Source organism: Megachile rotundata, chromosome 8, assembly GCF_050947335.1.
Source record: "Megachile rotundata isolate GNS110a chromosome 8, iyMegRotu1, whole genome shotgun sequence".
In the NCBI taxonomy this organism is placed as follows: Eukaryota; Metazoa; Arthropoda; class Insecta; order Hymenoptera; family Megachilidae; genus Megachile; species Megachile rotundata.
This window is the reverse complement of record NC_134990.1, coordinates 14810531-14833229: the sequence shown is the minus strand read 5'-3', so window position 1 is coordinate 14833229 and position 22699 is coordinate 14810531. Positions and strand designations below refer to the sequence as shown.

General features: G+C 34.2%; 5 protein-coding genes across 15 annotated transcripts; 2 read left to right on the top strand and 3 right to left on the bottom strand.

Annotated features, from left to right (window-relative positions):
- Positions 1 to 99: 99 nt before the first annotated feature.
- On the bottom strand, positions 100 to 10924 carry LOC100882114 (apyrase). Of its 2 annotated transcripts, XM_012284390.2 has the most exons (12): positions 4379 to 4744; positions 4078 to 4296; positions 3231 to 3456; positions 2433 to 2549; positions 2282 to 2362; positions 1720 to 1921; positions 1542 to 1647; positions 1381 to 1475; positions 1172 to 1326; positions 892 to 1077; positions 535 to 629; positions 100 to 463 (listed from the first exon to the last, which is right to left on the bottom strand). In XM_012284390.2, the coding sequence occupies exons 2-12, from the start codon at positions 4179 to 4181 to the stop codon at positions 202 to 204; spliced, it is 1629 nt and encodes a 542-aa protein (XP_012139780.2). In that variant the 5' UTR covers positions 4182 to 4296; positions 4379 to 4744; the 3' UTR covers positions 100 to 201. The 2 variants fall into 2 exon arrangements, with proteins under 2 accessions (XP_012139780.2, XP_012139783.1); XM_012284393.2 differs by lacking the exons at positions 4078 to 4296; positions 4379 to 4744 and adding an exon at positions 10797 to 10924.
- On the top strand, positions 4887 to 16404 carry LOC100882223 (protein 5NUC). Of its 5 annotated transcripts, none has more exons than XM_012284387.2 (8): positions 7383 to 7548; positions 8316 to 8461; positions 9259 to 9460; positions 10256 to 10487; positions 10831 to 11430; positions 12204 to 12641; positions 12763 to 12952; positions 13028 to 16404. In XM_012284387.2, the coding sequence occupies exons 3-8, from the start codon at positions 9333 to 9335 to the stop codon at positions 13231 to 13233; spliced, it is 1794 nt and encodes a 597-aa protein (XP_012139777.2). In that variant the 5' UTR covers positions 7383 to 7548; positions 8316 to 8461; positions 9259 to 9332; the 3' UTR covers positions 13234 to 16404. The 5 variants fall into 5 exon arrangements, with proteins under 5 accessions (XP_012139778.2, XP_012139777.2, XP_012139774.2 ...); XM_012284384.2 differs by having other exon boundaries at positions 7383 to 7852; XM_012284388.2 differs by lacking the exons at positions 7383 to 7548; positions 8316 to 8461 and adding an exon at positions 4887 to 5020.
- LOC100876013 (protein-lysine N-methyltransferase SMYD4) lies at positions 13270 to 15728 on the bottom strand. The gene is made up of 5 exons (XM_003702778.3): positions 14663 to 15728; positions 14327 to 14604; positions 14100 to 14258; positions 13888 to 14031; positions 13270 to 13805 (listed from the first exon to the last, which is right to left on the bottom strand). Exons 1-5 carry the CDS (start codon positions 15726 to 15728, stop codon positions 13557 to 13559), a joined length of 1896 nt encoding a protein of 631 aa, XP_003702826.1. The 3' UTR covers positions 13270 to 13556.
- Positions 16405 to 17104: 700 nt separating the features above from the next.
- LOC100876242 (putative dimethyladenosine transferase) lies at positions 17105 to 22629 on the bottom strand. Of its 3 annotated transcripts, XM_003702780.3 has the most exons (7): positions 22495 to 22629; positions 22127 to 22397; positions 21614 to 21980; positions 21156 to 21501; positions 20962 to 21068; positions 20817 to 20886; positions 17105 to 17412 (listed from the first exon to the last, which is right to left on the bottom strand). In XM_003702780.3, the coding sequence occupies exons 2-6, from the start codon at positions 22182 to 22184 to the stop codon at positions 20844 to 20846; spliced, it is 921 nt and encodes a 306-aa protein (XP_003702828.1). In that variant the 5' UTR covers positions 22185 to 22397; positions 22495 to 22629; the 3' UTR covers positions 17105 to 17412; positions 20817 to 20843. The 3 variants fall into 3 exon arrangements, with proteins under 3 accessions (XP_003702828.1, XP_012139765.1, XP_076390522.1); XM_012284375.2 differs by lacking the exon at positions 20817 to 20886; XM_076534407.1 differs by lacking the exon at positions 17105 to 17412 and having other exon boundaries at positions 20745 to 20886.
- Positions 17199 to 20584, top strand: LOC100876127 (Topoisomerase I-interacting protein). Of its 4 annotated transcripts, none has more exons than XM_012284382.2 (6): positions 17199 to 17587; positions 17666 to 17788; positions 17967 to 18238; positions 18321 to 18479; positions 18552 to 18762; positions 18839 to 20584. In XM_012284382.2, exons 1-6 carry the CDS (start codon positions 17199 to 17201, stop codon positions 19869 to 19871), a joined length of 2187 nt encoding a protein of 728 aa, XP_012139772.2. In that variant the 3' UTR covers positions 19872 to 20584. The 4 variants fall into 4 exon arrangements, with proteins under 4 accessions (XP_012139772.2, XP_012139771.2, XP_012139770.2 ...); XM_012284381.2 differs by having other exon boundaries at positions 17666 to 17899; positions 18396 to 18479; XM_012284380.2 differs by having other exon boundaries at positions 17666 to 17899.
- Positions 22630 to 22699: the final 70 nt, after the last annotated feature.

The following is a 22699-nucleotide window of genomic DNA, read 5'->3' as shown; positions in this document are numbered from 1 at the left end:
TTTCCCGATTAGAAAACGTACTTAAAACGCTTGGATACGTATTTACAAAAAAGATTCTTATCGCTACCAGTAGATTGCGTTAGAGAAAGGTAGCAAACATAATTAGAGCGTAAGATTTATTATGTACTCTCCATTCGTTTGAAACAAGCATGCAACGAATAGTTTTTGTTAACGATGTACTTTTCAACTAAATTTTATAATCTACAAGAAATTTTCTGATCTCTTCGATTTGACAACATTTAGAAAAACAGCTCGTCCATCGTTTCCGGTTAATATCGGGCTGATTTTCTTCATGTACGCTGCCAATAGATCGGATTCGAGATATCCGACTTTGTGATTTTTGCCGCAGGTTTTGAAAGGATCGAATCCATCACCCGCATCGACCAAAAAATTTGGAACCACTATCCTGTACCATTTATCTTCCACTACATTTTCGAACCTTGGCACTTCACACTCTCGGCATCTAAATAAAATATCCACATACGTAAAAACTTGAAATAGTCCGTAGAAAGAAATGAGGAAAGTATCATTTACCGTATTTTAACATCCACCACGTTTTTGGAAGTGTCATTCATCTTATAAGTTGCTTTTAGTCCTGACCATATTAAAGTCTGTTTCATTTCTAGGATCTGCAATGTCGAAACTTTAAGTGTAATATTATACTAATGCAGGGGGAAGATAGGCGTCTTGCAGAGAATTTGAATACGTAAATTGGAAGGAAGAAAAGCCTGAAGAATGGCAACAATCAATACGCCTCGATGATAAACGCAGTCTCTAACAGGAGCAGCGTAAAGTTCGTTCAAATTGAGTATCGAGTGAAAACACGCTTTTAATTAATTTAAAATGTAAGCAATTTAATCTTGATATTCGATGAAGAATATAATTTACTACCTGCATGATACAGCTGCCTTTTAGTTCAAGAATGTCCCACGTGTTTTCGAATGGAATGGCTGTTATTAAATCACCTAAAGTGATGTTCCGACCCATGGAATCAATAGAAGTACGAATTCCTCCGGGATTTGTACACGCTACTGCAGCGTATGTCCAAACGTTCGGATTCTCTGCCTGTTCCACGTACTATAATCGTTTGGAAAAAAGTTAATTATTAAAATAACGATTTAAAAAAAACCTGTACGTTAAAAATTAATCTTTTCTAATTTGACACACGTACAGAATCCACCATAGCGTCCGTGATTAAATTGCCAAAATTGCACTCATTAGTGCGACAGCGATTGTCGAGAAATACCCTCGAGTAAGCTATCGAGGCTGATGCTTTCTCGTCTACGCTTTCTTTCCAGGGTTCCAAAGCTTTCACCATTTCAGGATCTGAATAACAATTTAATTACGATTGATCCGAAAAGATCTGTTTAAGGAATTTACCTTGCTCGATGGATTGATCAAGAAGAATCGGATTTCCAGCCCACTGAACAACCTCGCCATCCTCGTCGAACCATACCGTCAAGTTTCCCAGGTACCTGTTAACAACCATAAAACAATTTGATCTCTCGCGAAACATCGTTCATCTAAAACGAGCTACGAACTTGGTGTAAGCTGCTGCTTGAACGATCAACACGTTTCTGTTGGTATTTTCTTGTACAACCACCACAGGATACTTGTCCTCAGGGACGTCGATAAAGGGAGGTGTTCCTAAAATAACTCACACATTCTGTACACACTGTGAATTTAATTGCAACGCGAAAATTTGATCGAAATAATTACCCGAGTAGAGGAACGTGTGCGTGTGTCCTCCAACGATGACATCGATTAAAGGACACTTAGCTGCCATTATTCTGTCCACGTCTAAGCCACAATGACTCAAAACGATAATAATGTGAACTCCTTGAGACTTTAATCTACGTGCCTCGGCGTTCACCGTTTCCACCTCGTCCAGAAACTTTAATTTCCCCGTCACGGCGATTGTCTGACAATTCGTGAGTTTCAATTAAGCATCGGTAAGAGAAATCAGACGAGTTACTCTTCCGGTTAAACCTCCGGCTCTGTAATCTCTTCACCTTGATAGTTTCACGCGATTTATCGTCTGGCTTCTTAGAATTCGTTCCGACCGTATTAAAATGATTAAAAGCTACCGTAAATTGTTTATGACATTATTTATCACATTCGCACATCGGATTAAAGACTACTTAATTGACTCTCAAATCTTTTCTTTCTTGCTTTAGAATTATATTGATGCTTTACTAGTTTTAAGATCGCTTTACGAAACTTTGGAGTTTGATTAGACGGAGGTTTAAGCAGAGCAAATTTCACAAATAAAAGTACGAACGTTTGTAGTCGATAAAATGACGCCGATAACTCCGATTTTCCTGCCGCCTCTCTCGATGATTGTACTGTTTTTGTACAGTCCCTGAGAATGAACGATGTTTCACGTAACACGTGCTACAACATTTCATAACGTTATATAAAATTAAAATAACCTGCATCGTTGGTTCTTCAGTTGCGTCTATATTCGTGACCACCACCGGAGCTTTAACCGCTTTCAAATAAGGAACGACACCCTCCACGTTGTTATCGAATTCGTGATTTCCTAATGTCTGCAAAGATTATCCTGTCAGTCCGTATGCAAATATTTCGGACAGTAATATCAAAGAGGATGTGATTAATCAATGAACTCGCGAAACACATTTATAATTTAATTAAAAAGATGTGTTGATAATTTGAAACCGTTTCGAAAATGATCGATGATATGGAAGTTGTAGAGAAAGTTAATTGGCATTAATAAATTCAATAAGATAACTGGAGTATCTTGAGAATCTTGGAAGAATATTACAGAGGAATACGATAAGACAATTAGATAAGAGAATTTAATGAAAAATTTTCATTGAGCGAGTATCGAGCGATTATCATTCTTCTGAAATTTCATCTCAATTATAAACCTAATCGTTATTTGCGTTACTTTAACTTTAATCCGTCTCCTCCTACCGATTAATTCCCTTCGATCCCGACAGGATCATTATTTTCATACGCTTTTTATTGGAATCACCGTAATCGATTCAATTAACAGATGATTGCGCTGTTCTTCCTGCTCTTTTTCATCGAAATTCGAGGCGATCCGTTCCGTTTTTATCGGTTTCACGCGGAATTCTCGTTAAACTCCGTTCAAAATAATCGATCGTTAACTCTGTGACCCAATTAAGCGAGTCATAAGTACGCCGAGCGATCAAGAATTCCCGGAGTCTTCACTTTCTTTTTCGTCTGGTTTTATTTAAATTTACCATAACGTCGTGCGGTAACATGTTCATGAAAGTTGCTGTCACATTCCAACGATGGACGTTGTACCAAAATGTTCCTTGAAAGTTGTCACCGGCATTCAGGAAAATTGGATTTGGTCTATCTTTCATTAATCGATTCACTGCCGTCGATATTCTTGCTATTCCACCGACACATTCCTTTTCGTTTTCTTTGTGACATACTCCTGATCGAGGACCCGTTTGCTCAAATCTGCAAACATTTTTGCAAACTTCTACAAAGCATCCACGTTTACCGAAGACGACTTACGGTGTTCAGAACAACTTAACTTAACTTGGACTTGTGCCAACTTTGTCAAAGTTAATTTAAATGAGCTTAATGCAAGTTCATTTAATTCCATACATGAACTAAGAGTTTCTTCTTTTACCATTGAAAGTTTACATTCGGTGAACGGAGTGGAAATATTTACAAAATGGCAATAAACGCAAATATTGAGCAATTAATTTAACCGATAGAAAAAAGAACGCGGATAAAAGAGTCACGGTTAACCTGAATCGTCGTGCCCATGACCCTGTGATTTCACTTTACCAATCCTCTGATTTGCTTTCTTGTTCCACTCTTCAGCTACCAATTACGCAATCAATAATTGTCTTTTCTGTCATGACACTTCTTACCACGCGATTCTATCGACGCTATCGTTAATGATTCAACCGATGATTTTATTGCGTTTGATCGATGCAAATTTCAATCAACGTTTATGTTAATGACAAAAAACTATAACGGGGATTAACTAAGTCATTCGCATTCGTTTTACTACTTCTAACTTTCAGTCAATTAAGTCGCAAGCTTTTACTTAATTTTTACTCCATTTACCTTGCATGGAAATCGTTTAGGTGTATCACCGAAAGCTCAAATAAATCTGCTCGCCCTGGAGATACTTGGAAGAAAAATAGCAATAATAAGAGGAATTGCATCATGAACTAAATCCTTGTACCATTGAAAGATAAAATATTTGCAAAAGCCCTTCCGCAGATAAAATTGCAACACGAAAGTATATCAATTGGCATGCAATTTGTTTGTTTACATCGATGACTGCAACAAAGCATGAAAATAATAGATTGCAAGTTTGCTCTCTTTCTCAAGAATGAACGTTCTCAATGAAAGAAGTGTTTACTCGCTCCAGATCACACGCCTCAGATTATCGTGGATGACCCAATTTTCGCGAGTGTTAAATAATTAACTTTCCGAATTCCACCAAAAATTCACTGACCACTGCTTTTTCGAAATCGGTTAAAAATTCTTAGCAAATCGGACGCATAACACACCTGTCGGCTGCGAACGTTCGTCGTGGACTGTCTACCAACAAGAAGCTCTACCTTATCGTACTAAATCGGCGTTCATTACACAACCATGATAAAAACGCGGCAGGGCTAACAATCGAACTACCGTTCTCCTTGGCAGTGAACAAAAACGCGTAGAAAAGAGTACAAGTTCTTTTAAGAAATCGTCGATAAATGCAATAATAGACGGTGTGAAATAAATGTGAAACAATTCATATTGAAATTTATAGGAAGTGATTTCTTGGGAAGAAGAACGATTAAATTTTAACGTGGCCCGTCATTCAGAGATTGAAGTGACAAGTTAAGTGACTTTTTACGTTGGTAAATAGACGTCGGAGCGGGGATTGGAGGTTGAATGATTTCGAGGAGAGGGTAGAGATCCATAGGTTCTTACTGGCGTAATCCTTTTTACCTAACTTCAGTTTGTGCGTGTCCTTCGAACGTGCCAGGTCCTAAGGATCGTTCTTTCTGGAATGGTAAGACCTTTGGTCGAATCTAACGAATAGAAACAGAAAGGTGAAAGTTAGGGTAGCAATTGAATACTAATTTGTATCGAATAAGAGCGAACCGGTTCACCAATTCAATTTGCTAATATATTTCTCATAAATAAATATTTGTAACTCAAAAATATTTGTACGTTTATAACTGCATTTTTCTCCATCGAACTGAATGAAAGTAATCGGAGCGGTGTCAATTTTACACCATCGTGCACGGAATGTCAATCGATAACGCGATAAGAAAATTATAAGGAAACTATTTCGATCGCCTTGAATAATTTATTCGTCAAGAATCTATGTGCATAATTACCCGCGTACCAGTTTCAATTGTATATTTAATCTCCTACGGGATTACAGAATGCCTTCGTACGATTTTAAAGCTGTGATAAAAAAGAAATCTGAAACGGAAGTAAACCACGATTTGCATGATTAACCAGTTTAAGCATTGATCAATCGTATCGATAGGAAATGTACAGGAATATTCCGCTCGACATTGCGCGCAATTAGAATATTGATAAACTCTGTTTTCCTTTGTAACAGGAAAATCTAACTCGTTGTAAAAAAGTAGAAAGCTTACAAAGCATTAATCTATATTCTTTTAAAATGATAACCGCAGCTTCTGAAACAATATTGCAAAATACCGTATTGTTTTTACAATAGGTTGATTGTTTTATTGTTGATAAGGATACAATAATCCGTCAGACATTTTAAGATTATCGTCACTGAAATCGCTATCGCAAATATCGTGACAGGCATCTGGTATGTGATTTATTGTGCTGAAAGAAAACACGTCGTCAAACAAAATACACTCAACAAAATAATTATCCTTGAACGAATTCCAGAGTAACATGAAATTGTTTTCGTGTTTCATTCTATGAGTTTCGTTGCATACATTATTATGAATCACGGTGCCACATTGAATCAGTTACTTCAAAGACGTTGATTTGCAGGCTTGACGGATGTCTCGATCACGGTTTCGTAGGATGTACGGCAAACGGGAATGCATATGCAATCTCTTGACGCTAAACGTTCGCATTCTGGCACTTTGACAAGAAAATTATTTTATATTCTTATGACGACGTCGCGTGGCTAATACGCCTATCGTTCACAGATAAAGCAAATATGATGACGACATATCCTGTCTTACCATAAATGTCATTTATCGATGGTTATTTAATAGAGTAATGGAGAAGAGATTTAACAGAGCCACACTTTGATCGCTTCCCGGAAGATGTACATATTATTATCGTGGTCTTTGATTTACAATCTTTGTAATTCGTACTGTCTGATCAGTTACGTAATCTGGAAACATTTTCTACCCTTTTTCCTTTATGACACGAAAGACTAAGAAATCGTTTGATCTAAAAGAATGACTTTACTCGAAAAGAAATCGTAAGAACAAATGATCGAGATTAATGTACATATCTACGATAAGATCGTGAATGCTAGCCTAATATCATTTTCTAATTCGTCGACTGGCGATAAATTTAATCATCCGAGATAATAAAATTGTTTTATAACAATGACATAGATCAAAACATCGAGATAAAACGAGCTCTAAAATAAAAATGCTAATACGCTGTTCATAATGACTGTACACAATCAAGAAAAACAAAATAAGCATAATTTGTTTTCAGATCATTGACGTAGGAAGATTTCTTCGAGTAAATGTTTGGAGAACCTTTTCCGTGACATTCGGAAGACAAAGATGAGGATGATACGAGCCGAGTAAATTCAATTAACATCGCGCTTATCTTAACTAATATCTACTGTTTTTATTTGACACACTATCTGGCGCAGCTTTCGCGATTAATGTAATCGTATTTGTTTATGGACATGTTGGACTTCTTTGAGGGCGAAAAGAAGAAATTCGACATAGAGAAAATGTAAAAAAAATATAAGAGTAAAGCTGGGATCTTAAAGAGACTAAGGGAAACCTAGGTATCTTCTACTTAACGGAATCATACTTGAGAGTTGAAACTGAACATATTTTATACCTTCAATACTTTTCAGAACCTCTCGACGCCATTTTATCTGAAACTCCTATTAATAGTCAATCCTTTAAGACACGTGTACATACTCGTTCGCGCTAAGATTAAGATTTAAATAGTCCATGATTAGAAAATATGCGACAGAAATCGTGGAGAACTCGAGTAAAAAAGACCTTAAGCAAATCTGATCTAAATTAACCCAAACGCAAAAATTCCTAAACAGGAATGCTCAGCTTCGGGCAAGTTTGCCCCATGTTAAAGTCGCTATTACCATTTAGCGAACCCGTTAAAACGGAGTAGCGATTCGCCAGCAGATCGGGGACAAACGAAGGTTACTCGAGCTTTTCGTTCGGCGAACGTGTTCAGTCGTCGCTGATCGTTCGACAAAATCGGTTCGCTCGGTAGCAGATAAACGCGCGTCGTTTCTTTAGTTTAGCCGACGATCCTTCGCCGGTGCGGTGGTCGTTGTGTAATCGACCCCCGTCAGTTTTCTTCGTCGACAAATCTACATACGTAGTGAGTGATTGGCATCCAGACACATCACTTTCTTCCTCTTCTTGAACATCAAACATATTTTTAGAACGTACTCAGGTAGCTTGGCGAAGCTTCGCTAACTGCGACTACGTTCATTGCCGGCCAAAAGTTTCATATCGCTTGTGTAAATAATTATTTACGAGCGTCTTTCAAGTCGTTCGACGAGTCCAGTGAAAGATTTACAGATTTTTACTTTGAACGAGTTCGCTGCCAGAAAAGTGATTCTTTGTTTAATAAAAGAGGATTACATTTTTTATCGCGTTATTTGTACGACAAATTGTATCAGGTATAGGATTTGTTGCTGTCAGATTTTTCTTGCTACAATTTACTTCGAAATTTTTGGGAGACCCTGCGCTCTAGAGAGTTATGTCTATGTTATTAAAGATTAATTTCGGGTGAAACGTTTCGACTCTAATTTCAATGGTATTCGAAATTGTCTATTTTTCTTAAATTATTCGACAGTAATTCATAACGATGATCGTTAATGACCGTGGTGATGGGGCTATTAAATCTTCTGACAAGATCAACCTCTTTTTATATACAGAGCACGTGGTGTTGGATTGCTTGAAATCGGGTGTCTGAACTGGATATATTTTAACTTTGAAATTAATAACAGAACTCACTGATAGATATTTCTTTTAATTATCTACAGTATTACCGTTAATAATTAAGCAATCTGATTAAAGTACTGATTACAACCGATTGCCTGCTTATATCTTTCGCTACAATTTCAAGTAATTTATTTCCAGACAACGAAGTTCTTTTTAAAATTTAGTGCTGATAAAAAAAGGGGAAAAGTGACATAGACGCCGATAGTAGTCAATTCGTATACAGAAGTTATTATATTCAGAGATAAGAACAAATGTGCAAATGTTACGAGCGTGACGCAAATCAGGTAATTTAAACGACCGACTAAAATTTATCTAACACCGGGCTTCATTTCAAAATTATAAAAATAAGAGAAAAAGACTTGCACCTCCACAAAAGGATTTGTAACTTGTTTTTTCTGTTCTTATCGTCGAACCATCTTTACGTAACGATAACTTTTTTTTGCGTAATTGCCTGCGAAAGGTCACCCGTTATTGTCTTTAATCTTCTTTGATACGCGTTGAAAAAGCTGACATTCTTGGCGGTATGACTCGTGAAATTTCATTGAATATCAGATTTCGATAACCCTGTTTCGCGGCCGCAAAATTTCAGCCAGCTTGCAATAAAAAAAAAAGTCCAAGTCGAAAAATTCATTGAGAAATTTCTCCATTGAATGAAACCACTTGTTGCTGAAATTATATTTCGATTATTAACTGGCGTCCCACTTTGAGCACGAGATCATAAACCCTTTTTTTACGAGTGAATCTATTTTGCAACATTTATTAGCTCGGGTTTTTGCTCGAATGATTTATTACCCGTTTATTTTTATATTTATGTCGCGTGATTTAACGATCTCTTTGATGACACAGAGGATGAAAAAATTAATGATTTGATGTGATCTCGAATTGGACCTAATTCTCGCGGCGCTATTTCGTAACGATGAGTAACGTTTCAAGAAGAATACAATTTGTTTTGTAGAAGAATTCTTTGAGAAACTAAAAGCATTGAGAATGAAACAAAAACGGGAATAACAATTGTTGAAAATTGCTATCTTTAAGACAAGAAAAGTAGAAGAAACATGTTTGTCTTTTTTGTGCTGAACAGCTCTGTCTCGTTACCGTTCAACACGCGAGATAACAAAGCAAAAATTGAAGAACAATTTGTGAGACGGATAAAAAATGCTGAAAATTTGGATCACGGTTTGCGCCATTGCGGCGATCTTCAGTCATGTCCTTGGGAATCCTGTTTCGACGAAGAAAGAAGGACTCACGCTGAGGATCCTTCATACAAACGACATGCATTCCAGGTAATTCGACCTGTCTTTCGCTAATCTTTCAGTGCATTTATTAAACTATACTACATAATTCTGATTAATTATGAGTTTTATATCTTCACAGTAAAATTACTGTCAATATATTTAACACGAATTTAACGTCGAGCGACAGATGTGTTACGATATTTTCATTAACCACGTGCTTATCGATGTTTACGTAACGATAACGAAAACGTGACAAGATTAATTAATTATTCAATAACTTTGCTTTTCTTTTATATTTTATTCATGCTGTTATTATTTAATGTAGGCTAAAGTATCGTTGTCATCTGAAACACTAATTAAAAGCAGGTTGAGGATAATTAACACCGCTCCATGAACGGTTAAATGTTAATTTTTATCGCTTATCGTATCGTGCAGAAACCTTTGCAAACTGAAGCGAATTTCCTGGCCTCCGCAGATTATATTCCATTTTTTCTATCGTTTATCTTTTACGCTCACTTTTTTTATGAATTCGATGTACTTTGCAATTCGATCAACGTTTCGCGATTTACCAGCCCATTTTTATTCTCACCTTCTATCTTAAGCGATGATTAACGAGCTTCGGAAGTTAATTTCATTCATAGCGGATCGATAAATATGTAGGAGTAAGAAAAACTCAAACAACACCGTAGTAATTGTGTATAATTTTAACAGACAGTAAAACCGTCTTAAAAGATTATATAACACCTCGTTATTTTAATAAACTGAAGTCCACAATATATTGGATTAGTCAAGTGGAAGAATTAGTTTAGTAATAAATAATTATGCAATACCTTTTGGTCACAGATTCGAGGAAACATCAAAATTATCGACCGTCTGTTCCAAGAACGACGCCAAAGCAGGAAAATGCTACGGAGGATTCGCTAGAATAGCAACCCTAGTTCGTGAAGCACGGAAGTCACCAACCCCTTGTATCTTCCTGAATGCTGGGGATACTTATCAAGGATCTATTTGGTACAATGTATACAAATGGAAGGTGGTAACCAAGTTCCTGAACATATTGGCTCCAAATGTAACGGTACAGTTTACAAGATTTATCTTTCAATACCTTTAACTTGATTTCACTCCTCGAATCATCTAAACCTTTCAAGGCAAACAAGAATCTATTAAAATTGACCTTTTACGAGGTCCTTTCAAATATTGCTAGTCATTTTTACTAATTCAAGCGAGAGCCAAGTCTAACGCTCTTACGAGCGATGCCGTAAGGCTTAGTCACTAATTTATTCGACATTAAGGTCTCAGAATAATGTTATATTTGGTATTTATATTTTTGATGCTGTTTGAATTTGTTCAAATCCATATTTTTACCTAAGTAAAAATTACTTACCGTCAACCGTTAAAATCGAATGAAACGCGCACAGAGTTTGGGCAACCACGAATTCGACGACGGTGTGGAAGGACTGATACCCTTCATCGAGAACGCCACGTTCCCCATAGTAACTTCGAATCTGGATCTAAGCAAACAGCCAAATTTAGCCGCCACAAAGTTGTTAAACAGCACAGTACTTACCGTAGATAACACGAAAATCGGTGTGATCGGCTATCTGACGCAAGAAACAAAGTTTATCGCCAGATCAGAAGAGGTGATCTTCTTGGACGAGGTAGAGAGCATTCGCAGAGAGGCAAAAGCGTTGAAGCAACAAGGTGTTGATATATTGATCGCTCTGGGGCACTCTGGCTTCGAGGTGGACAAACGAATCGGCAGAGAAGTGGAGGACATCGATCTAGTGATCGGTGGACACACAAACACTTTCCTTTATAATGGGAAACAGCCTGATGTGGAGGTTCCCGAGGGACTTTATCCTACGGTAGTGACGCAGAAAAGCGGAAGAAAGGTGTACGTGGTTCAAGCATACGCGTATACCAAGTATATGGGGAATTTTACGGTAACCTTTGATACTGAGGGAGAAGTGACAAACATCAAAGGCAATCCTATACTCGTTGACAACAGTATCGAACAGGTGAGTCGTCACGCGTCGTTTTCTTTCTCTTTTCTCGCAAAACCATACCTCATAATACGTTTAGACATCAATATTTTATAACTGCAAAAGATAAAAAGTTATATAAACATCGTAAAATTATATAATAAAGTTGAACATGTATGTCGTATCTAAGTAATATAGCACATCGAAACTTCAGGATTCGGTTAAGGAGAAGTAAAGTTATTCTTTATTTTTTCCTACCAATACCTTCACGCGTTTTTGATATTTCATTTTTAGAAGTCTAAATATCTCTGAAGTCTTATTTTCTCTGGTTAAAAGCCAGCTCCCGCTGCTTTCTGCGATCCTGCTACCTGACTGCGCAACGTGATATGCGCATATGGCTTCAGCAGCTTCCATGCGATTTTTTCTCGGCTTGCCCCGCTTTCTTTTTCTATTATGAACTTCTGTTATTTCCTACTTTTATATTACTGTAGATCTACTTGAAATCAGGAATACACGTCACCAAAATGCTGTTAATAGTAACATTCTCTCATCACTTACTAAGATATATTCTCCTTTTAATGAAAGGTGTTGATGTAATAGGATCACATAACTAGGATTGATCAATTATTTTCTCTATTCTCTATACATATACCTCTCCTAAATAACATTCTCTGCCTATATCTCCTTTTAACAGAAATTCTGTATCAAATTCGGAATTGATTAACGTCATTTATATCAGTGCATTTCTTTCCCTTGTTATTAAAAGACTAACATTAAGCCGAATTTACAAATAAAATATTAATTCACAGGCAAAGGATATTTTGGATGAATTGGAACAAATGAGAGGTGCTATTGACAACATTAGTCTAACAGTGGTTGGAAAAACTCGCGTTCTTCTTGAAGGAGATAGCAAAGTATGCAGGCGAGAAGAATGTAATCTAGGTAATCTAATCACAGATGCTATGATTGACTATAATGCTGGAGAATATGCAGGCAGAGATGGTTGGACTGATGCAGCAATAGCTTTCCACAATGGTGGTAGCATCAGAACTTCTATCACCAGAGCAAATGATGATAAAATTACTATGGGAGATGTCCTTAGCGTAATACCTTTTCATAATGCAATAATGAAAGTTTCAATGACTGGAGATCTCATTCTGTCTGTATTGGAATGGAGTGTTCAAAACTTGGAGATGAATGTAACTGCAAATCTGTTTGGTGCATTTGCGCAATTTTCTGGACTTCAGGTATTTCATGAACTTCACAATTCGATTTTATTAACAATGACAAAGATTCAGAACCTAATAAAACAAAACAAACTTTCTCAAAAAATAGTTTGCTATATTAAAATAATACAAATTTCTGCAGGTACAATATGATTTATCAAAACCAAAGAATTCAAGAGTAATTTCAGTACAAGTACAGTGTGCAGATTGTAATGTACCTATGTATAGCAAACTAGAAAGAAATAAAACTTACAATGCGCTTCTTCTTGATTTTATGCAAAGTGGTGGTGACGGATATACTATGTTGAAAGACCTCAAAGCTCAACCTTTAGGTAGGTTTATGTGTCCTTTTATTAATTATTTGTTTCATAAATGATCAATAAATGTAATAAAATCTTTTCTTGAAGGTGTTACCACGGCAGAGACACTTGCAGAATATTTAAAGAAACATAGTCCAGTGCATCCTGGGGTTGAATGGCGAATTAGTTATGTAAATGCAAATGTAAATGAAAATGAAAATGAGCAGAACAAAAGTAGTGGTTGCATTAGCATGTACCAATCACTCAATTTGACAGTTTTGTTATCACTAATCAGTTGGTTATTTATAAGATAGGCACAATAGGATACATGTTGAATAATCAAACTTCAGTATTTCAAACCTCAGATTTTATTTTGTATAAAAAATTTTTTATACACACTCTATTTTTGTCACTATCTCAACCTTTGTCATATGGTAAAAGCATCACTGAAATTTTAATTGATAACAAATTAAAAACATTCTATAAATATGTTTGGCATATATTATGTAAGCGTGCCCTATGCGAGATACATATACATCGTAAAAATTATTGCCGATCGTCGTTTGTTTAACGGACGAGAGAGCGGACAAACACGTTTACATAAATCCTTGGATTTTTACTTAAGCCATCCTTACAATTACAACTCTGGAATATCAAATCTATTTCCACTTAAAGTATAAGCACGTTTCAAAAATTCTGCTACTTCACATATAGCAGCATTAGGCATTGGTACTGATTCATACATTATTTCCATTATTTCTAATAACTCATCTCTCTCATGTTCCTTAAATATATATCCTTTTACAGCCATCACATGATATGTCTTTAATTTTTTTACCAAATAATTAATTCTCTCTGCATTGTTTACTTTTAGCTGAATTGGATTCTATTAAACAGACAAATATTATGGAAATAAACAATAACATAAGAAAGTTTCCCACTACATATTTCATTATCAAATAACTCACGTAAGATAATTTCAGCTCATGATATAATGGCCAGTTCTCCAAACAAGCTACACAATTGCATTTAAAGTAATACTGATCTAGAAGTTCTGCTTGTCTCACAGCTTTTGGTTTAATTCCAAATAGCTGACCATAGTCATCAAATATCTAGTGAAAATAATTTTTATCTATGAAAATGAAACTATCATAAATACTCATATCATATGTGTTGGTACCTGTTCATCTTTTTTGATAGGAAATATAGCATAAACAACCATATGATTAGACACTGAATTCCTTAGGATTTGTGCACAACAGCTGTGATTAATTAGACTAAGAAATGCCATTACCGCAACACCGCGATCGGCTAGATTTATTCCACGCTCTTCAGCAATCTACAAATAATAATTCAATAGTAAAAATTAAACTAAAACCTTTCTATGACCTGATTATATTATACTACCGAATGAGCATTAACGCCAATCATTAATAAGTGTCTTAATATAAGTTCCCCAATAAACACAACATCAATGTTGTTTATTAATTGGGACAAATCTTTTAGAGGAGTTCTAAACATATCAGTATATACTGCTAAATAATACAAAATAATACTACTTTCAAAAGATCTTCTGAAGAGAGTTATAACAGAATTCTTTTCAACATTAGTTTCCAAACTTAATATACTTCTATATGCATTACTTTCAAAGGTTCCATTTTTTGAAAAACCTTTTGTGCGAGGATCTGAAATAATATGTAATTATGACAAATAAATGTTTGCAATAATATTCCTCCTACTTACCATTACAATTTTCAACTTCTATCAATTCATTTCTTATGTCCTCTATGCTTTTACTTTCTCTTATTGCCTGAATAGCTAATCTTAAACTCATCAAGTATTTTCTTGTAAAATTCATTTTTAACAATGAAGGAACAATGCAACATTCTATGTCATGATATTTTTTCCAGTCTGACAGTTTACATTCTTCAGAACAATAAATGGCATATGTACAATAATTACAAGGTATATTAGTCCAAGATACTTTTAAACAATTTGAACAATGTGTTTGCAAATTGTCAGGATCCAACATTACTGAATAGGCTTTTTCAACAGCAATTATTTCACCAGGATGTATGTCACGAGCAGCTACAAAGTGTCTACCATAGTGTTCATTATATTTTAGAGTTACTGCATCAGAAGCACAAGGAATTTCAGGATTATGAGTCTTTAGCTCAGGAAGTGAAGACTGTTTTGTGATACTTTGTTTATTTGATTTATCTGACACTGATACTCGTCCTGCAGAAATAAACATGTCATTCATTTTTTTACGAGTATTATTATCTATGGTCATTTTTTCTAACCAATATTGTGCTTCATTAATAGCATTTGTTAATTTAGGGTTATTTAGTATACTTAAACATTCAATTTTTCTTTGGTATAATTTATATTTTAAATTATTTGGAAATGGTAAAGCTAAGGCTGTATCTATGTCTTGGATACATTCTTCATACTTATGTAATCTTTTTAAAATAGCAGATCTGTTGCCATATGCTAATGCAAGTTCTTCAGATGGATAAGGCGCATATGCTATACTTTTAGTATATAGTTGTAACACATCCATGCATAAAGAATTCGTTAATGGTTTTGATTTAAATTTATTATTTCCTTGATTCCTTAATTCTGTAGAATTCTCTGCATTTTTTACATCTCCACACAGTTTAGGAATGTGATTATACTCTAACATAATCTTAAGAGTATATGCTACACGTTCGTTATTTGTGTGTAAAGATTTGAATTCTCGGAACATATCTTCATACTTATCTGCAGCAATTACTTTTGAATGTAATAAAGTTATCCATTCCTCCATTTCTTTTTATGTTATTGTTTTAATTAGAAATTAATTTATATATAAATTTCGTATATGATCACGAACAGTGACGGGCTAATGACCATAGTAGTCAACGACCACAACAATAAATAATCAATCAATCAATCAATCAATCAACGAACAGTGATGAGATATTGGCCGGGTTTTTTCGCACATGCACGAGAAATGCAGGAGCGTATCTATTTAGTGGTGCCACCAAATGGCGTAGTGTTGTTGGCGGGAAAGCAGCGAAAAATAATGAAGGGTGATTAAGATACCCCATTTTATTGAAACTTGTACTTTACTGAGACTAAAATTGCTCGCATGCGCGAAAAAACCCGATCACGAAACAAAAATCAGTTATAGAAGGGTATCACGATGGTGATAACAAACTTTCTGAAGTTAGTCAAATTATGCGATTGAACCTGATTTTCCGCGGAACAAATACATTTCTTTTGGTATGCTAGGAATTTTTATGGCGAGGTATCACTGATGACAATAATTCTTTCTTACCTTCGCTTGATATCTGTCTCATTCATGGCATTATGCTACACCAGTTTCCGCTTCGTGATCATGCACTGCAGCAATAGTACTGTTTCTGAAAGAAGATAGCTTTACAGAGATATTATTTTTCATATTGACCCTAATAATAAGTTTGATTACCTGTTTCTCAGAGGTAAGAAATTATATCCATTAAACTATGCGATTTGTATGAAAGAAAATAGTGACATCGATGATCAATAACAAGTTGAATAAAATGGAAACATACCGATTATCAAACAGCTTTATTGTGTGCTTCTTTCTGTTACGTATGACGTATCTTTTTTTTTTTAGAAAACAGACTTTGAAAGATTGACTCAATCTTATCATTTCTCATCGGATTTCAAGGTTGAACAAGTTTCTGTCCTGTTCATACTGCAGTTTCGTAAATATCATGAATTCGATGAATATGTAGATAATAGGATTTATAATTAGTTTTCTATTTGTTACTGATTATTTTACGTAAAACTTAAAAGGTTTAATAATAGGTAATTGCACTTTTTTTCATTGCATCTTTAATAAAATGTATCACATAATTTCGTAGATATTACAATACCAAAGAATTTGGTTATTATTCTGGGTAAAAATTCATAAGCTAAGATGGTATAGTGTTTTTTTTATAACAGTACACGATTCTTTAAAAGACAATATATGAACACTCTAGAAGATTCTATATTGAGACTCTAATTTAGTATAAGTTAACTTGTACCATATATTAAATTCTATGCAACTCAAATAGCGTTATATATTTTTACCTACATCTTTTAGTGTTTAGGAATTTGATTTGTATTTTATTCATAAACAGTAAAGGAATAATAGAAATTTCTAATTACATATACACACGTAAATAAAATTTTATTATAATAATATGTAGTGTGATATGTTTTAGGAAAATTCTTTTTAATAAATGGATAAATGCATTAATGTATAATGGAAGGTCCATTGGAAGTAGAAGATTCTGTTGCTGGTGCAGAAGAACCTATTAAATCAGAAGCACCTATACAGAATCCAGACAGCAGTGATCGGAGTGATGGCGCAGTGTCACCTCCTCCGAATTGTAGCATTTGCTTGGGCAAGCTTGTGAATACATCTTTCACTGACAGTTGTCTTCATCAATTTTGTTTTACTTGTTTACTTCAGTGGTCTAAAATAAAAACAGAATGTCCATTGTGTAAACAAACCTTCAAATCAATCATACATAATGTTAGATCAGAAGAAGATTATGATCAATATCATGTACCCAGAGAATTGGCTACTTTGGATCTCAATTTTGAACTGGGTCATGCTATGGATGCAGGAACTCATCGTTTTCATTATAGGTATTATATACATGCTACATCCCAAATTAATATCAGCTATTACATGTGTTCAATTCATAATTCATTTTATCATTTTAGGACGACAATGACTGGACACTATCGACGTCCTCATGAAATAATTCTTAATCCAGAACAAGTTGCAAGGAGGGAACAATTGCCAAGCATAGCACCTCTAGTTCCACCGGGAGAACGCATACGCAGGCGAGCAAATCCAAATAATTATCGTCGTACTGTTTATAGGCGTGGAATTTGGGCTACCGCATTACCAGATATGTTAGGTCGCTTTCGCGAATGTAGCGCTGAATATTACCGGTAATGTATTTATACATTTCTTCTATTAAAAGTTGTGGTTCATAATATGACTATATTCTATTTACAGGAGAGAGCCAGCAGAACTGAATCGACTTATACCATGGTTAAATCGAGAATTACAAGTGTTACTTGACGAAAATTCTACGCATATTACATATGTATTGAGATGTATAATGGAAATTCTCAGTCAATTTGATATTACAAGTCCAGAATTTCGAGATTCGGTCCGCCCTTATTTCGGTACTTTCACGGATCATTTTGTACACGAACTTCTTAATTATGCACGAACCAACTTTGATTTAGTTGGATATGACCAATCTGTAACCTATTTGCGTCAAGGTATATGATATTATTGTCTTTTTTTTAATGTTACATATAACAATTTGTACTAGTTAGATGAAATTAATTGTATTTGTTATAGAGTTGTCAAATGAATATGTATCACATGTTTTCTCCCCTGCATCTAGTAATAATAGTAATAGTTCTGATGATTCAGATGTTCGAGTTCTTGATGAAGCAATCGACCTTAGAATGAATGCAGAGATGCCTAGTGTAGGACCCCATGGAATTAGTATGCCTGGTAAATATTTTTATTTAATTGATATTTAATTGTTTTATGTTAACATTGTAAAATATGTATTTCATTGTGTAGGTCCGAGTACTGTAGGACAAACGTTTCAATTAGAAATTCCATATAATGCACCAGATGTATTAACCATTTCCTCCGACTCTTCTTCGTCGGATGGTTGCGAGGTAATAGGATATGTAAAACCTCGTCACGAAAGAACACCAGAAATTATAGAATTAGTATCATCTGATCCTGAAGAAATAAATGTTTCTCACGTATCAAATGACCATGCACAGTAAGTAGAGGGATATTATTTTACATTTAATTATAATCAGAATAAAATTTAAAACCAACTTTAATATTTTCACTAGACCTTCATCCGCTTATTATGAAGACAATACCCAACCTAGTACGTCTCATGAAATTAAGAAGAAAGGATCTTCTAGTTCATCTACTGAAAGTGGGACAGATTCAGAAAGTGATTATATTTGTAGAAGAAGCAGAAAATATCAAAGTCGTACTAAAAGGTCAAGAAGAAGTGTAACTGCTAAGAAACGCAATCGCTCAAAAGAAACGAGAGTTCGTAATCGGACAAGTAGAAACTTATCCAGTTCCGGAGAAAGTGATTCCAGAAAGAAAGGAAACAGAAGAAATGTTCATACCATAAGAAAGAGAGTGATTAGTAGTAGCGATTCTGGTTCCAATGAAAGTGATTCCAAATTGACCGATGACAAAAAGTCCAGAACTCCACAGCATTCTATGAAAAGTATGGTACGTGTTCGTAAAGATTTGATCAAAAAAGAAAATCGATATACGGACGATGAATCGTGTAGTAGCGATAGTAGCTCCGAATATAACGAAGTTACTAAGAATACAAGATTTCATACGGTACGAAAATCGAAAAGAAAATATGTAACCAGTTCAAGTGATTTTGACAATGGTAGAAATGAAAGAGTAACTAAAACCAGAGCTAAAGCAAGACAAGTATCAGATCCAAAGGAGTCTTACCGAAAAGAATCAAGATACAGAGACAATAAACGATCTCCTTCTCGAAGTAGCAGTGCATCCTCCTACACATCGCAACAAGATAAAAAAATAAATTCAAAACGGCGAGAATCTCAACGGAACAGCGAAGATGATGATACTTGGAAAAAGTGGGCTGCATCAAGAAAAGACCGCGAATTTAAGTCTAAGAGTAGAGAAGAAATTGTGAGTAGTTCAGACTTTGACGATGATCATTATAGATCGCATAGTCAGTGTAGTAATTATTCAAGTAAATCGTACACGCATAAGAAGAAATCAAAGCATAAAGATAGACACAAAAGCAAAAAAAGGAAACGATCTAACAGCAGAACGCATAGTTCATCTAATCGATCACGATTAACTAAACGACATCCCGTTTAAAAATTGACATGCCATGTTAAAACATTCCGATTCAAAAAGTAATTCAACCGAAGAAGAAACGAAAACGTGCAATTCCTGCAATAGTTGCAAGGAGTTATATAAGATCTCAGGGTAAAATCAAATCAAAACCAATAAAAAGTAAAAATGCATTTGATCTGTGATTAGTCCGAATTCAGAAATGATGTTTCCGAATCCATAACGAGTTTTCAAACAATCACGTATGCATATGCTGCAGATTACGATAAAACATGGTGAATTTATAATTAATTTCTGAAAATTTAAAATCATCATTTTTTTGCAATGGTAAAAGGATAGATGAAAATTTTTAAGTAGAAGTGTACTGTATTGGACGAAATAGTAGTTTCGTTCTTTTACGTTCTAAATGAGAATGGCTTCCATTTGTTTCGTAAATAAAGTATATGAAAGCTGTGTATAAAAATACTGACATTAAGTAATAGATGTTATTTATGATTTTTTATGTGGTGTAAAAAGATAATCAATTTTATCAAAAACTACTATTCAAAATTTGAAATAATGTGTGAAGGAAAGCAAAACATGATATATATAAAGGCAAATGTAGTATATATCTCACCATACCTTCATAACTGTACAATAAAGTTCAGTATATTTGTTTACGATTTTGATTCCCAAAGAATGTTTGTAAATATACATGTATGTAATGAGCAAATAATTTAATTAAAAGTTTACATGGATCTTTTTTTGTAAAGTATGCAGATTTAAAACTGTTAAATCTAGACTATACATATATGCAGCATGTAAATCGTAAAACAATTTTCAGTGGACATTAACTTTTTTATTTTTCTTTGAACACTGCAATATTCGTGACATGGATGTTAAATTTTATTCAGAATATTAGTTCTGAATTATTTAAACAAATTTATTTTCTGTAAACATTACATCTTTCACTTCATGTATAATGTATACCTTTTTTTACATAAATTAAAATTCCAATTATGTAAAATGCACTCCTTCCGTGTTAAATGCGTGTAAAATGCTAAAATAAACATTTTATTATGTAACTATTACAAATAAGTATATAACCATAAGTACTAGTAAAATGTCTAGTCACCTGATAAAATCATCTATATCCATGGTCCTGGCACGCTTGTTTTCAGCATCTGCTTTTTGTAAAATTTTGCTTATCAATTCTTTAATATCAAATCCTTCAGGTATAGCCTAGATAATGCAACAAAGATTAATTTTAAATATTGACAATTTTTTTTTAGCATCTAGTCTTCTTATATTTAACAAATTTATAAATACCTTATTATTCAAACTACAATGAAGTTTATAATTTTTTTCTAACATTGTTAACACTGTAGTTTGTTTAAATACTGCTGAAAGAGTTTTATTCTTTCTAACAAATGCTATTCGTGTTAAACCATCCCATTCCTGATAATTAACTGGTGGTGGTGGATTACGTGGTTCTATTCTAACTACATTTGATTCCACCTTTGGTGGTGGTCTAAAATTATTTTTCCCTACTTTCATGAGCAAATCCACTCTAGCTAATAATTGAGTATTTATACTTAATCGACAATACAATTTATCTCCTGGTTTTGCCACTAAACGTTCAGCAAATTCTCTTTGAAACATAAGTACCGCACATCTGTAGAAAATAATGTGCTAATCAACTCCATTTCCTCTTGTGTTTCCTGCATGTTAGAAACTGACATAATGCTTTTGGAATTTTTAAAAAATGTTAATTTTCAAAAATTTACCTGAATAAAGGTCTGTGCAGAAGTAATTTAAATACTAGTGGGGATGATATTTGGTATGGTATATTAGCAACACACAAGTCAAAAAATGGCAAGTCTGTTTTCAAAACATCTCCTATCATAATTTGTAATTTGGGCTGATATGGAGTGCCTTGTACACGTTTTTGTAACTCAGCTACCATTCGAGTATCCACTTCACATGCTATTACTTTCTTGGCTTTATCCAATAATTTGACTGTCATGTTACCTGTACCAGGACCTATCTCTAGTACAACATCTGTTGGTCTAAGTGCAGCCTTCTCAACCATACTTTGTATTACAAGTGGATTCTTTAAAATGTGTTGTCCAATATTGGTATTAAATAAAATTCCTGTTCCGTAAAGAAATTGTAAATAATGAAATATAATTATTACTTGCATAATTAATACAATAATACGTAAACAACTTAGAAAGTATTAATATCTATATAATTAAAAGTCATGTTTTTCCATTAGAAAAATATGTGCTATCTCGTACCCTGTTTTGCAACTTCTTTGTGAATCCGGGATTTTTTTTCATTGCGTATTTTCGGCATTTTGCAGAATTTCTTTGAATCATATACAAAACACTATTATAAAATTAACATACAGCAACAGTCACGTGCAAATAATAAACCGAATCCTTAAATTAAGCAAATTGTAATATGAAAGGATTAATTCATTTCAACATTAACGCCTTCAGCTCCCTCTTTCACTGTACAGTAAAGCTAAGATTTGGTGTACTTTCAATTATCAAATAATTTTATTATCTGAAATTAAACAAATTTTACATAAAAATTGTGAAGTATGCAATGCTAAAATAAGCAACAGATATATTAGTTTGATGAATATATTACATGTACGTACAATAGAATTATCGTTTACAGAAACGACCATTTCATAAAGTAACGAGTACAACAGAAACTTAGACATGCGTTTTCCTATCTTCTGTAATATCATGAACATAAATCTGTCATTTTGATAATTACACAGTTACAGGTTATTGGCAACGAATTTTATCGTAACGTTATTTAAGTTTAAAAAAGAAACATGATTATTTGGAAAAATTTAG